We start from the raw sequence: 13,985 nt of genomic DNA on the forward strand, positions 1-13,985 counted from the left end.
TTTGTAATATGACAAAACTTCAATGCTGCTGTATGTAATTATTCTATTTATTATTTATTGGGTAGTTGAAACACCTAAGTCTGTCTCATAAGCATCCATAAACTATTTGAAATAATTATTAGACATTATGAGGTATGTAGAAGAAAATGTAGACCATTTGCAAGTGGAATACATTTCATGTCATTTTGGACCTCTTTGTGGTGGAAAATTAAGTTGAGTGATTTTCCATGAAACAAAAGTAGCACATAATAAACATGAAAAAAGCAACACAAGTATGAAAGAAGTGGTGGTTGGTCGTGTCACTTCTCCCTCTTAATTTACTACTCCACCCTTCCTAATTTCTCAAGGAGTCTTTGTGAGAGCTTATTTTAAGTTTATCAGTTTTTGTTTGAAATTAAGAAAGAGTTTATTCTGATTTATAATCTATATTTTTTAATCATTTAAAATAATTTGATTCTTAAGTATTTTTTTAATCAATTTTTGCAATTTATTAGTAAAATTATAAATGTTAAGTTGCTTTTTTTAAACACTTGAACTTTTCACAAGAAGTTAACTGATAATTTTCTTTATAATTTATTTTCACTCCAAATAGAAGCTGCTATTGTAATCAATCATGTCTTAACTTAGAGGTTGAAGTAAAGGCTCGAGTCCTATGAACAAATTTAAGATTATCATATCAATTTTATTTAAAGTTATATTATTGTAATTTATTTTTTATTGTTCTTAGTACATTGACATATAATTGAATTGATATAATACTAAAAACAAACATTAAAAAAAAAAAAAGATGGAAGCCATTGTAAACATCCAGGTGCATTGGGCAAGGGTCAGCACCTACAAATTTAAAACTTAACTACCTAATTCAGGTTTTTCTTTTGTTTATTTTCTTCCATACCTACCAACAGATTCGATCAACTTATAACGGATTTTATTCTTTAATACCTAATTTCTTTTATTTGGTGGAATGTCTTTTAAATATTTTCTACAAGATTAGGTCACATCAAATGAGAAAAAAAATTAATCTAATTTTATAAATTTTCCATCGAATTTTATCATAGAAATCTACTCTTGAGCTTTGATATATATATATATTTCTTGAAAATGGGGTCTTATTCTCGTTGGACAACGATTTCAGGCAATTTATTTGTTGGGACTTTCAATGTAAATAAAAATAAAAAAATTAGTGTCCCGTCACATTTATTGTTACTATTCATAGAAAAACGAAAAGGCCTCGAAATAAATGTCGCAAGAAGACAATTATCAATTTTTCGTTTTATTTAAATTTTGTGTGAGATACCTAATTTATTATGTTTATATCTGTCCAAGTTTTCAATCATACACGACTTACTACTTAGTAGTTGATCCCATTATAAATAAGGTTTCAATTTTCAAGTATATCCAATGTGGATGGATACCTCAGAATCTTTGAACAACAAAAATGATTAAACTCTTTTATTAATTATAAAACAATTCAATTAATTTTTATATTTTTATTTTTGGGGTCGTATCGATTCGAGCCCGACATGACTTGAATCCAATATGTATGGACTTACAACGACTATCTGATCATTTACTAATCAATAATTCATGTGAAATTATACAATTCTAAATATTCATAAATTTTATATCAAATACAACTTTTGCCACCTGACATATTCTTATTACCTTCATATTTTTTCTTTACGACCTTGTTAGTTTAATTAGTGAAGGGCATTTTTTCGATGTGATTTTTACGATATCTTATTCCGCAAAACAGGTTTTTCTAGATTTCAAGCTCATTTAAGTATATTTGGATCTTTTTCTACTTGGATTAAATCCTGACAGACTTATAAAATCTAGACGCACGTCAATATGAAAAAGAATTAAAAGAATGAACCGAAAAAAATATTAATATGTTATTAAGTATTTTTAATATTATGATCTTCAAACTTTGTAGTTTTTTTTTATGTTTTTTGTTTGATGTAAGTTGCAATTTACATTTTAAACCTTTGATAAAATTGAAAGGAAACCTCAATTAATAAAGATTTTAGTAACTTAAATCACAATTATAAATATTTTACAATTTGCTAAACAATCATCGTACTAAAAGATATAAGATGAAATACTACTTATTTTTTCGTATCAACTATCATTTAATTTAACTATATTAGTACCGACATATAAAATTACATAATTTAACTAAAAATAAAGTGAATTCTTCGAATTATAAATCACAAATGAAGCTATTTTTAGAGAAAAGTTTGCTCTTCTTTGTTTTTTTTTTTTTCTTTAAAAAAAACATACATTTATATTTAAAAAAATTAAAAATTAAAGAATTTATAGAGTGGAAGCGAAGAGGACAAGATGGTCATTTACATAGAAGAACCTTTATCTGTCAACGTTCTTCATAGGCGGCGGAGGAAAAGGAAAGTCAGTCTTGTTTATTCGTGAATCCTGATTGTTCCAACACATATCCCTCTAATAAACAAATACCCCTCACAAAATTTCAAAATTCTAAAACAACTCCCTAACTTTCTTTTATTACAGTGTACTTGTGTTACTACGACCAAACGAAACTGTCGATGAATGTTGCAAGAACAATCAAATTTCATTCGGGCTGAAGTTCTCTACTACCTAAAATTGGTCTGGACGATGACTTGGCAACAATTTAAAATAAAGGTCTCACGAATATTTCGAATTAAATTATTGATAGTTGGCTTGCTAACACAATTTGTTAGGCTAGTTGATATAGCCTTTTGTTGAAACCCCCAAACCTTAAGTCAGTTTAAGGTTTGAGGTTAAAAGGGCCGCAACTATGCGCTCCAATATAGAGTATTATCTGTGTAATAAATGCATACCTATCAAATGGACCATTCAAGTATTTATAAAACCTTTATGTATAAAAATTTGTATGGGCCACGTGTCAGACCTTCAAATGAGTGTTAAATCAACGTTGTATGAGCAGATCAGACGAGTCGACTTGCGACTCGACCCAGTAAAAAACACACGAATCTATAAAAGTATTTGGATATTTTCTCATTTCTTTGAATGCATTTTTGTCATTTTGCAGATTTAGCATATTTTGCCTTGTCAAAAAGTAACATTGAAGATTCAATTCTTGACAAAAAAAATATATATATAAATGGAGAGTCGCTTCTAAGCCTCATAATTTGGATTTTGTATTATACAAATGCAATGTGTATAAATCCTATCCCAACTGTATTAAGAAAACATTTTATACGCATAATTTATATATGTAAAATGACATTACACGGTGTGCATCAAAAACAATTCAAGTAGAATAGGATAAAATCTAATTTTAAGATTTCATGGGCTCAAATGTAATTACAAACAAGTACAAGGGGGTCTTACGCAACAATAGCATGAATATAAAAAGTTGGCAAAAGAGGCAATAAAAAACGGGGGAAGCTTTGAAAAGTGGAAAATATGCTTCAGATGAAAACGACGCATAGCTTGGAATGATCTGAACGTCACGTCTCTCTATCGGCATGAACACACACATAAACAAATCATTTAAAAAAGGAAGCTGAAACCTTAACTGGGACCCTTGAATTTTGTGCTTGAACAGAGTATTCCTTTTTTGAGAGGGAGAAGTTTCTGCAGGAAATCAAATATAATACTCTCTGCAAGATTTAGTGCCTCCCATGGTTCATTCATTAAGCTCTTAAAAGTCAAAATTTTATTATGCTTCAAAATTCTGGGTTTCTCGACTAAGTATTAGCATCTGGGTTTTTGCTTTCTGTTTGGTGTTTTTTTTTTTCAAACTTTGGAAGTGTACGTGAAAAGGGTTTATTGGGTTTTGTGTTTTTTGTGATTTCAAAGGGTCGATTCTGCGTGTTTGATTTGTATTTGAGAAGGGGTTGGAATTCTTTTCTTTCTACTTTCAAAGTTTTGATCTTTTCGCTGAACACCTGTTGACTTCCTATTGAGATTCTTGTTTTCCTTGGTTTTGTTAGCTGTTTTTGTTTGTTTCTCTAGTTCATGGTTTTTGAGTATTGAGGTGGTGATGGTGATTTATGGGTAGTACAACGATAAAATTTGGTGGAGAGGACAACATAGGTGTCAATCCTGGGATGCCAAGCTTCATTTCTCAGACACCAGTTACCAATCCCATGTAAATTGTCTCTTCATCACTTAGCTTCTTGTTCTGTTCAAATTTCACTTCAGGTATCTGGTGTTTAATCTGATGGTTCGCTCAATTTCTCTTGGAATATAGTCTATTGGGTGTGCTGTGATTTGAATACTTTGGTGTGAATATGTAAGGTTCTGTCACTTTCTTTCAACGGAGTGATTCTTGTTTTCGGGTTATCGATATTGGTGTAGGTTTCATGTGGCAGACATGAACACTTAACAATAAATACTCTGTTTTGTCAATTCTGTATCATCTGAGCTTAAATGTTTTGTAGCAATTATAGAAGTGTCTAAATGGTTGCAAAAGTCTGCTGATGGTTTGTAAGTAGCTTTAAAGGGTTGAATGAATTAAAAACTGGTTAGAGAGGAAAAGAAACGAAGTTTTAATGGTTTTACTTTATTACTATCTTTGTCATCTCTTCATTGTGCTGATATTGAAGTTGATTTGCGTAGATACTCTCATCGAGCCTACTTGTAGTGTTAATGGTGTATGTTTTGGTGGAGTTGGTTTGATCAATTTGTTTGCAGTCTAAGTGACTTTTTTCCATAGTGATCTTGTTGGAATTCCTTTTGATTTCTTATTTTTACAATCAAATCATAGTGTTTGCTGATGCTCGAGTGAGGGATAATGTTATTCTTTTGTTGTCCGCTTTAGCATAGTTTCTAGACCGTCGTCCTCTCTAGAGAAAAGGTTTTGCCAGGATATCTGTCTGAATACTGGAACATTGATGGTTCTGCATGAAAGTTAGTAAATCCAAGTGAAACTTTTCGACTGCAGGGGTACAGAAGCAAACACAACACAATCTTCTCGAATATCTGATTTTGGGGTCCTTGAGCAGTATCTTGGATTTCAGATTGGAGAAACTGCTAATACTGGTCGAAGTAAGTTGCCTGAGTCTTTTTTGTGATTGTTGTTGGTTGCCACCCTTTATTATGGGTTTCCAATGCATCACCATCAAGCTTCAAGACCATCTGGTTAAGAAAACTTTATAGGATTTTCTTGTGAAATTCCATATTTCATCTGAAGATGTTCGTCTACAGGTCCAGTATTTAATCCCACTGTGAATAGCCAATCAATGGCTCCTGATCTCCAGTCTGGTGCATTCAATAAGGTAGCGTCCACTTCTTTTAGCCCATTTGTGTCTGGTTTTCTCTATGTGGTCTGGGATTGTTGTCAGACTCTGACATCGTATACATATTCAATCGTGTAGAATCATGCTTCAAACAATATGAGTTTTTCTCCTGCTCTTTTGGGATCTCAAGCAACCCAATTGCAGAAGAGACCCCAGCCGAATCTAATTTCTATGTCTGGTGCTCAACATGAGAATTGGGGAGAATCCAACATGGCCGATTCCAGTTCCCGAACTGATACTTCGACTGATGTGGACCCAGACGATAGAAATCAAAAGGTGGTTGTTCCTTGATCTGCTTCTGTTTTTACTTTGATTAGTGTGTTTAAATTTCTCTTTGTTTCCTACTTCAAACTTGGTACTAAGCGATTGAAGTTAACCAAAAGATTTACAAATTCTATCACGAATCACTTGAGAACCATACTCCTTGCTCTGTAAAGATAAATATCCTTGCCCTTGTTTCTGCTCTCTATGCAGTTTGAAATGGGTCAATCCGCTGTTGTCGCAGTTTCAGATTCCAGTGATAAATCAAAAGACAAAACCCCAGATCAGAAGGTTGCACCTTTATACTAGTTTTCCATTCTTTAAGTTCATGTAATACTTATTGATTCCTCTGTTATGATATGGTACACAGACTCTGCGAAGGCTTGCCCAAAATCGTGAAGCTGCTAGGAAAAGTAGACTGAGGAAGAAAGTAGGTTTTTCTCCTTTCTATTCAACTTTCATGTTTGGTCTGTTAAGCAATACTCTTTTTCTATTTGTGAAACCTTTCACCAATAAAGGTAATTATTCTTGGCTGCACGTTTACTTTCCAGGCCTATGTCCAGCAGCTGGAGAATAGCCGACTGAAGCTGACTCAACTTGAGCAGGAACTGCAGCGAGCACGTCAGCAGGGCATTTTCATTTCAAGCATGGGAGATCAATCTCATGCTGGGAGTGCCAATGGTTGGTTTCTTCTATTTATTTAAATCTACTTGTCTTGTATCTGATAAGTACAAAGAAGTTGTGGTCATCTCCACTTATCCAATAAAATTATATGCTAGAGGTGTATAATGGACGACAGTGAATTTTTTTGCATGTCCGAATACGTGTAGGTTGAAGTCTTATTCACAGTATCGGGGGTGGTTGAGTTTCCAGTTTATTTTCATATTGTACATCAGCACATCTCAACGTGACAAAACTAAGACCTAGCTAAAGGATAAGAACAAAACGGTGAGAATTTACATGGTAGAGCATATCAAATTTCTATTATTACTGTGTTTCACCTTCAGTAAAATCTTAAATCAACAATAATTACAAAATGCAGCATCTTTCTCAGGGTAACTTGATGCCAAAATAATAGCTTGATCCGAATGGTTTTCAGGATTACACTAAACTCAAATTATATTGTGATGCAGGGGCATTGGCTTTTGATGCCGAATATGCAAGGTGGCTTGAAGATCAGAACAGACAGATAAATGAGCTGAGAGCAGCAGTGAACTCGCACGCAAGTGACACAGAACTTCTGGCTATTGTAGATAACGTGACGACACATTTCAGTGACATCTTCAGGCTGAAAGGTAATGCAGCCAAGGCTGATGTATTCCACATCTTATCAGGAATGTGGAAAACACCTGCAGAAAGGTGTTTTATGTGGATTGGTGGTTTCCGTCCATCCGAACTTCTCAAGGTGTGCTCCTATATTTATAGGCTGCTCCATTCAATCCAGTAGTGTGATGTATCTTCCGGTATCCCGTGAAACATATTAAATGGAAGTGACTGATGAAAAATTATGTGCAATATATTCATCTTCTGCTATTTTACGGGCGTTTGATGTTAACAATGCAGCTTCTTGTCAACCAATTGGAGCCTCTCACAGAGCAGCAGTTGACGGGGATCTACAATTTGCAGCAATCATCGCATCAAGCAGAGGATGCCCTTTCACAAGGCATGGATGCTCTGCAGCAATCGCTAGCTGAGACGCTAGCCAGTGGTGGATCCGAAGGTTCAGCTGCTAACGTTGGCAATTATATGGGTCAGATGGCAATGGCCATGGGGAAGTTGGGCACTCTCGACGGTTTTCTAAGGCAGGTATGATCTATGATCTTTGAGTACAAGACTTTCTTCCTATGACAAATTAAGATGATTGTATTGCGGCCATATCGGTCCTGCTCATTTAATCTCAGCTGAATGTTCCTTGCATAGCCACAGACCACCAAGTCTATATTTCTCTTACATGAAAACATCTATACATATTGAAGCTGAGCGTTTGACCCCAACTGAGGTTTTTCCTTATTCACCTGTTTGCTACTTTCTAGGCTGACAACTTGCGGCAACAAACTCTACAACAAATGCACCGTATACTGACAACGAGACAATCAGCCCGAGCACTGCTCTTGATACATGATTACTTCTCAAGGCTTCGAGCCCTCAGTTCTCTCTGGCTTGCCAGACCTCGAGAATGATATTGCAAATCGCTCCCCTCAACCCCCGTTGCTTCGCCCATCTCACTCATCATCCAATGTGCATTCCCGCAAAGATCAAACTATACATGGCTCTATCAAAGGTGGAAAACGTGCAAACATCTATAGTCAATGCTGGAACCAACGGCCCTCACAAGATGATACTGTAAGATTTTTGTTGTAAAATACGACCTTTCTACTCCGCATGTAAAATCCGTGGTTAGGTGTTGTACTACGATTCATATATACAGTAGAGTAGGAATCAATAATGTGATTATGGTCCTATTTGCTAGAACAACCTAGGAGGTTCAGTTAGCCTAGTGAGTGATAGATGTGTAAAGGGAAGTTGAATAAGAAACTTAGTTGTCGGGTTTGGATCCATTTTCTTCTTTATGCGTTGGATGATTTGAATTGGAAATGTGCCAATGCATGCATGCTGGTCCAATGGAGTTCTTTCTTGCTAAAACCTGTGTTGATCGATATCTGTCGGTATTTCTATAAACGATCTATTCACTTTGATGCTTATTTTGGATATCGGTTTTTTTCGTCAGAGTTCACCCTTTTCGTCAATAAACTTCAACGAGCAAAAAGATTGAAATCGCGAAAATTAAAAAGATATAGGATCAAACATTTATTCTAAAAAGACAAAAGTATTGGCAGAAATGGGTCAATAGGAACGAAAGCTCTAATTTTAAAACTTCATGCAGGAGGCACCGGTATTTTTTCAACGAGAATTGTGAAATAAAGGATTAAATTACAAAATTAAAAAATATAAAATTAAAATACTATTTTAAAAAATTAAAGAACCAAAGTGTAGAATAATTTAAGTTACGGGTGAAAAAATACATTTAAGCCCGTAATGTGTGTGACAAACATAATCCCCAAAATTCACTATGTTTTTTTTCATTTCCAAATTATTTTCGAGACAAGTTAAATCATAATCAATGTTTGCTTTCATTCAAAAGCATCTTATTAACTATTTTATCATAAATATATATATATATATATACACACACATATATATAAATATATATAAAAAAGACATGATTTGACAATGAATAGTAATTTTTGTCTCCCAAAACACAAGGTTAAACTTATAATATTTATTTTAAATTATCTCCAAAAACAATCCAAACATACATACTATTTCTAACACACACTTATTTATCTTTATTTTTCTATCTCTACAAAACACTCAAAAGATGAATTCAAACATTATTATGCAATTCTCTTTTTTCCTTTATAATTTGCGTGAAAGTGGATACGTTCTCTTCGGGTTTGGGGCGGTTGAGCCGGGTTGGACTTACCCGGATCTACCCGCTACCGTTCTGACTCGAGCCGGACCGTTTTTCACAAAATGAAGCAAGCCCATATTTGCAGACCATTTTTCAAACAAGAGTAAGAACAAAAACCCTTGTTCACCGCCGGCAGTCCTTCCGCCCTAGGTAATTCTTCAGGTATCTTTGCTATCTTTGTCTGTTTGTATCGGCTTCCACCATCCCCACCGCCGCCGCCGCCGCCCCACTCAATCTCCGTCGCTCTACCACCTTCCGAGTCTTTATGCCTCTTGTATCTTGTACAACCGCCTTTCACATTATGTGACGCAAATGATGTCTAAGAAAATTCAATTAATTACATAGTAATCAATAATCATAACTATCCCTTCACCCTTTTCAGTTATGCCGCTGAAATAATTTTGTCCTGTGGCCTGCGGGAGTGATTGATGAATGTGAATGCGTTGATTGATGTGGTTTGTGAAGCGATTGATGTCGTTTGCCTAATGTTAGTGTAGAACCATTGCAGCTGAATCCTTTTTGCGCCATGAAGATGTTCTTTTTATTGGATCAGCGGAGGCATTGTTTTTATTCCAGAAGTCCTTATAAAAGTGTGAAAATAAATTTCTGCGCAATGACTTTAGTTTATGTTGGCCTAACATTGATTCTTGATTGGTTGATTTTATGGGTTCGACAACCGTTGGGCTTACTGGAACTTTTAAAAGGTATGAATATATCGAGTGAGGTTTATCAGAATGTAAAGTGAATATTTTGATGCCAAAATAAAATAAGTAGAAGCATTGAACATCTGGTAATAGAAGTTTAACTTAAAGGACTCTTATTCTGATACTCGAGTAAGGGAATTTTAACCGTTATTAGTACTAGATATGTTATTGTCTTAAGCAAATGTATTTAATAGTTATCTGGCATCTGAAGCCAGTTGCATATTTCACATACAGTATACCGGGTAACTGGAATGGTCTTTATATGCTATCTGCAACAGTATTTTGATGTGTTCAATTTTAAAATTGCCTATACAGTTTTCTATCTATGAGTTCTTAAACTTACTGATTTCTGGTGATCTCTTTGTTTACAGTATATCAGATTTCATGTGTGAAGAGAAATGCCCCACAGAACACGACCTATGACCGCCCTCTTGCTTTTCACGGGGCTAAATGCTGTTTTGATGTCAACAATAACCCCTGTCTATGATTTTGTCTGCTTCCTCCCATACTGGGAAAGAAGGGTATGGTTTGCATAGTTGCTATGCTTTTCCTTTCGTATTGAATATTGAAAATGGAAATGGTCCTTCTTTTCTGAGAAAGTTTGCTTTCTTATGGTATTCCGTAAAATACTGGCTTCATTGTCTGAGCCTCTAGACATGCCAGGGATATGGAGTCCAGGGATATGATGCACACTAATTTTTTGGAAAACTTCTCCATTACATAAGATAGGAAATCTTGATTCCTTTTTGTATCTTTTGAAAACTGGAGTTTGATCAGTATGTAACTTGGATTCATGCTCAATTCCACATGTCCTTATAAATCGTCATAAAATAGTGAATAATAAAATTGTCATGTCTGTTGTTCTGGCAATGGCCAGGTGTTATATCATGCATGTGCAACACTGAAGTTTTACAATGTGCTGGTGTGCATCAGTAAATAGATTTTATTTCCATAATTTGTGTGTGTTCATCTTTTTTTTTTTTTGTTTCTCTATTTTGGCTTGCTGATACTGGACTTACCCAGAGAGAGCGCCGGCGCCAGGAACGTGAAGCTGCATCTACCAAAGGTTTTGGATCATCATAATATCAGAATATCAGAAACTCATAATCATTTCTTGGGCTTTGCTCCAAATCTTAATTATAGCTCGATTATGTACCTGAAGGTGAGGAACATCATTAAAAACAAAAGAAGTCCTCCGAGTGTCAATTGTTTTAGAGAAATTAGCATGCTTGTCAATGTATTGTAGGAGATGGCTGTAAATGTATTATTTGTAAATTACTTTCTTCTGACAAGAGTGGAATGCAGATTATCAGTGCAGCTTCATAAGAAGCTTATCATTAATTTTGTTGAGAATTTTGAGTGACTTGTGAGCACTTCTAGAATGATTTATGGCTGAATACTTTCTCCATGGTCTTTTGTCTCTATTATCCTATGTGATGTTGGTATCATGCTTGTCATGGAACAGAGGGTTTGAGGCACATGTACTATGCAGTCTAGCTGAACTTGCTTTAACTAATTGCAGAGACGATGAAATCTTCATTTTAATGGTCAAGTGGTTTTAGGCTGGATGAGGTGTAGAATTCTTAATGCAACAGCCATATATCTGTCAAAAAAGGTATCATGTGGGATTCAGATAGTCGTCTGGATTCAACTCCGAATTTATGGTTAATTCTGTCAATTTTTAGCTCCGGAGAAAACCACTTTCACTGCTCACTTTTCTGGAGGCGTACTTTTCTGGATTTGCCATTGTTGTCCTGCATTGTAGGACTCAACTGTTCGGGCGCCTGCAGCGATCACTCTTCCATTAATGATGTTGTGGGGTTCTACTGTTCCGACATTGTTTGTTAGCCGGTGCTATCGACTCCAATTGCACTTTTTGGATCTTTTTGTAGTTGATATCTCATTTTTGTCCGATTACTTGCTCTTGTGAACTTTCTTTGTCTTCTTTTCATGTCTCGTCTCAGTTACATAACTTTCGTCCATCCAAAGGTGAAAGGACCCAGCACCAAATTACTGGAGTTGTGTGGATGAGAATGACACTCTTGTTATGGACTTCAGTGTTGTTTCTTGCAATAGCAGTATCACTTAGTTAGAAAGAATAATGACATCAAAATTGGGGCAGAACTTTCTGTTGGCTATATGCTCCTGAATGTCCTGGATTTTATTTGTTTATGTTTTCATTTTTACGTATTTTTTATTTTATATAGGTTTTCTTATTAAATGAGAGTAAGTTTATATTAGTTAATGATATTTTGTTTTATATTAGAGTGTATTTGTGTGGCGAGTGTGTCTAAATGCCTTGCCAACGAGTGTAAATCTCCGAAGGATAATTCATGGCTTTCAGGTCAGATGCCTGTTGTGTAGTGATGAAAAAGAGAACGTTTTGCTTGCTCTGGCTCTCTGCTCCTTTGCCCGTCAGGTCTGGGGGCTGTCCCCCCTTTGCTCGAGCTTTATCATGATAGTTTCGGACAAGGTATTCTAGTGGATGCAGGCATTGTCTTCGCAGTTAGATGCTATGGAGCTTAGTTTATTTTCTACTTGTGTTGGGTATTGTGGTGGTGCCGGAACCAGAAATTGATGTAGGGCGAGTGTCTCACTCCTCCTCAAGTGCTCAGTTTTGCGTCCTATTATCTTGAGTCTTTTCTTATGCAGTTGACTAGCGCAGCGACTCCGGGCGCTTCCCAGATCCCCTCGCACTGGCAGCCACCTCATTCGCCTTTCATCAAGTTGAACTTTGACAGTGCCACGTTTGATCACGGCAAGGAGATGGGGGTAGTTGCAAGGAACGCAAATGGTCTGTGTGTTGCGTGGCTGTCTCGATGGGTGGCTAGGCCTGGATTTAGCAAGGTGGCTGAAGCATGGGTGGTGAGGGATGCAATCAAATTGGCCCAACAAAAGGGATGGCGATCAGTAATTTCGAGGGAGATTGTGCCAATTTGCTCCATAAACTCCGCTCTCCAGTCTTTCACTTATAACCATTGGAGATGTCTTGCTTGATGTATTAATTCAGACTATTGTTCAGTTCAAATCGGGATTTTATCTTATATTTCACTTCATATGCACGAAAAATATGTATAATGCATATTGTTTATACATTCATATAGAAATATTTTATACACATGATGCAACTCTGAACCGCTTTCTGCTACAATTTAGGTTTAGTTTGGAATGTCTAAGACAACCTTTTTTCTTTGGTTTTGTTTGGTTTCATTATATAATTGGAGAATATATCTTCTTGAACGGTCCTGAGAACTTTTCTTCGAATCTAAGTCGTGTTACGCGACCTCGATCCTCGACCTGGACTTCAGGACAATTCTTGAGAACACAGAAATAAGGTTAAGCCAGTCGGGGAATCTCCCGACGATGGCTCTCCGACGATCAAGTCAGTGATTTGCTGGAGAATAATATATGAATAAAAATAGTTCTGGAGTGAGTTTTGTTTACGTTACCCGGTTAGGAGCCATCCCAGTGATATTTTATAGTTCCGTCTCAAGTTAAAACTGGTAAGTGCGGGTATATGATGATCTTGCCCAAGTCATGCAACCCAGATTGAGGCTAATTTAATATCCCATGATTATAGCGTCCATAAATCCCTCCTGGAGAGTAGTTAATGGGATTTTACTCCCTTTATAATTTATGATGCATCCTAATTTGGTGTAGGGATATTTTACCCTGATCATTAGCCCCCGCAGTTCTGTACGCGATGCCAAATAGCGTGCAGAAATCGAATAGCTTCCAGTGCATTAATTACCTCGGTAAGAGTGACCCACGTGTCATAGTGGTAGAGCCTTTTCAAGTGCCTGGCGCCAAGTGTCGCCCGAGGTGTGGTTTAATTTTGAATTTGACATTCGCCCTTTCATATATATCGAGATTGTCTTCAAACGAAGTTTTTACCGGCATCTTCTTCTTCAAGTCATCGTAACTGTCAAACCTCGGTTGTTCAGACGTCGACCCTCTGTATTTCCAGGTACAATGTCTTCTGGCTCTGACTCAGGTTCTCATTCCTCCCCCGCTACCATTTCCCATAGGATTGAGCCCGGTATACCCGATGAAGGTCCGTCTAGGGCTAAGTTAGGGCATAAGTCGCGTCACCCCCCTCGTGCTGTGTCGGGTTCTGATGGTGCTCCCACTATTGCTCCTGAGTCTAGACCTTGGGAGAATATAGTTACTACGGTTAGACAGCAGGTTCATCTGATAAGGGAGAAGTATCATATTCCTCCTAGCTTCGAGGTCGTTATCCCTACTCCAACCGATCGTATGCATCGCCCTCCTCGGGGTTTTTGT

The 13,985-nt window shown here is 36.3% G+C and overlaps 2 protein-coding genes across 8 annotated transcripts; both read left to right on the top strand.

The window, feature by feature from the left end:
- The first annotated feature begins 3,515 nt into the window (after positions 1 to 3,515).
- On the top strand, positions 3,516 to 8,168 carry LOC105159906 (transcription factor TGA2.3). 3 transcript variants are annotated; one of them, XM_011077124.3, is made up of 10 exons: positions 3,516 to 4,114; positions 4,910 to 5,013; positions 5,173 to 5,243; positions 5,343 to 5,540; positions 5,739 to 5,816; positions 5,896 to 5,955; positions 6,077 to 6,206; positions 6,659 to 6,930; positions 7,089 to 7,327; positions 7,559 to 8,168. In XM_011077124.3, exons 1-10 carry the CDS (start codon positions 4,017 to 4,019, stop codon positions 7,605 to 7,607), a joined length of 1,299 nt encoding a protein of 432 aa, XP_011075426.1. In that variant the 5' UTR covers positions 3,516 to 4,016; the 3' UTR covers positions 7,608 to 8,168. The 3 variants fall into 3 exon arrangements, with proteins under 3 accessions (XP_011075426.1, XP_011075425.1, XP_020549045.1); XM_011077123.3 differs by having other exon boundaries at positions 3,521 to 4,114; positions 7,089 to 7,331; XM_020693386.2 differs by having other exon boundaries at positions 4,034 to 4,167; positions 7,089 to 7,331.
- Positions 8,169 to 8,963: 795 nt separating this feature from the next.
- On the top strand, positions 8,964 to 11,109 carry LOC105159908 (uncharacterized). 5 transcript variants are annotated; one of them, XM_088879381.1, is made up of 4 exons: positions 8,964 to 9,159; positions 9,380 to 9,701; positions 10,073 to 10,222; positions 10,725 to 11,109. In XM_088879381.1, exons 3-4 carry the CDS (start codon positions 10,100 to 10,102, stop codon positions 10,782 to 10,784), a joined length of 183 nt encoding a protein of 60 aa, XP_088735507.1. In that variant the 5' UTR covers positions 8,964 to 9,159; positions 9,380 to 9,701; positions 10,073 to 10,099; the 3' UTR covers positions 10,785 to 11,109. The 5 variants fall into 5 exon arrangements, with proteins under 5 accessions (XP_088735507.1, XP_020548809.1, XP_011075428.1 ...); XM_020693150.2 differs by having other exon boundaries at positions 8,964 to 9,147; XM_011077126.3 differs by lacking the exon at positions 9,380 to 9,701 and having other exon boundaries at positions 8,965 to 9,159.
- The last annotated feature ends 2,876 nt before the right edge of the window (positions 11,110 to 13,985 follow it).

This window comes from Sesamum indicum, linkage group LG4 (genome assembly GCF_026168435.1).
Source record: "Sesamum indicum cultivar Baizhima isolate 11 linkage group LG4, ASM2616843v1, whole genome shotgun sequence".
Taxonomy (NCBI): domain Eukaryota; kingdom Viridiplantae; phylum Streptophyta; class Magnoliopsida; order Lamiales; family Pedaliaceae; genus Sesamum; species Sesamum indicum.

Bases quoted from the DNA above. Each gene is read 5' to 3' on its own strand.
- LOC105159906 (XM_011077123.3), top strand. From the start codon at position 4,017: ATGGGTAGTACAACGATAAAATTTGGTGGAGAGGACAACATAGGTGTC. The intron at 5,014-5,172 runs GTAAGTTGCCTG...GTTCGTCTACAG, and splicing joins AACTGCTAATACTGGTCGAA to GTCCAGTATTTAATCCCACT. The intron at 5,817-5,895 runs GTTGCACCTTTA...TATGGTACACAG, and splicing joins ACAAAACCCCAGATCAGAAG to ACTCTGCGAAGGCTTGCCCA.
- LOC105159908 (XM_088879381.1), top strand. From the start codon at position 10,100: ATGCCCCACAGAACACGACCTATGACCGCCCTCTTGCTTTTCACGGGG. The intron at 10,223-10,724 runs GTATGGTTTGCA...GGACTTACCCAG, and splicing joins TCCCATACTGGGAAAGAAGG to AGAGAGCGCCGGCGCCAGGA.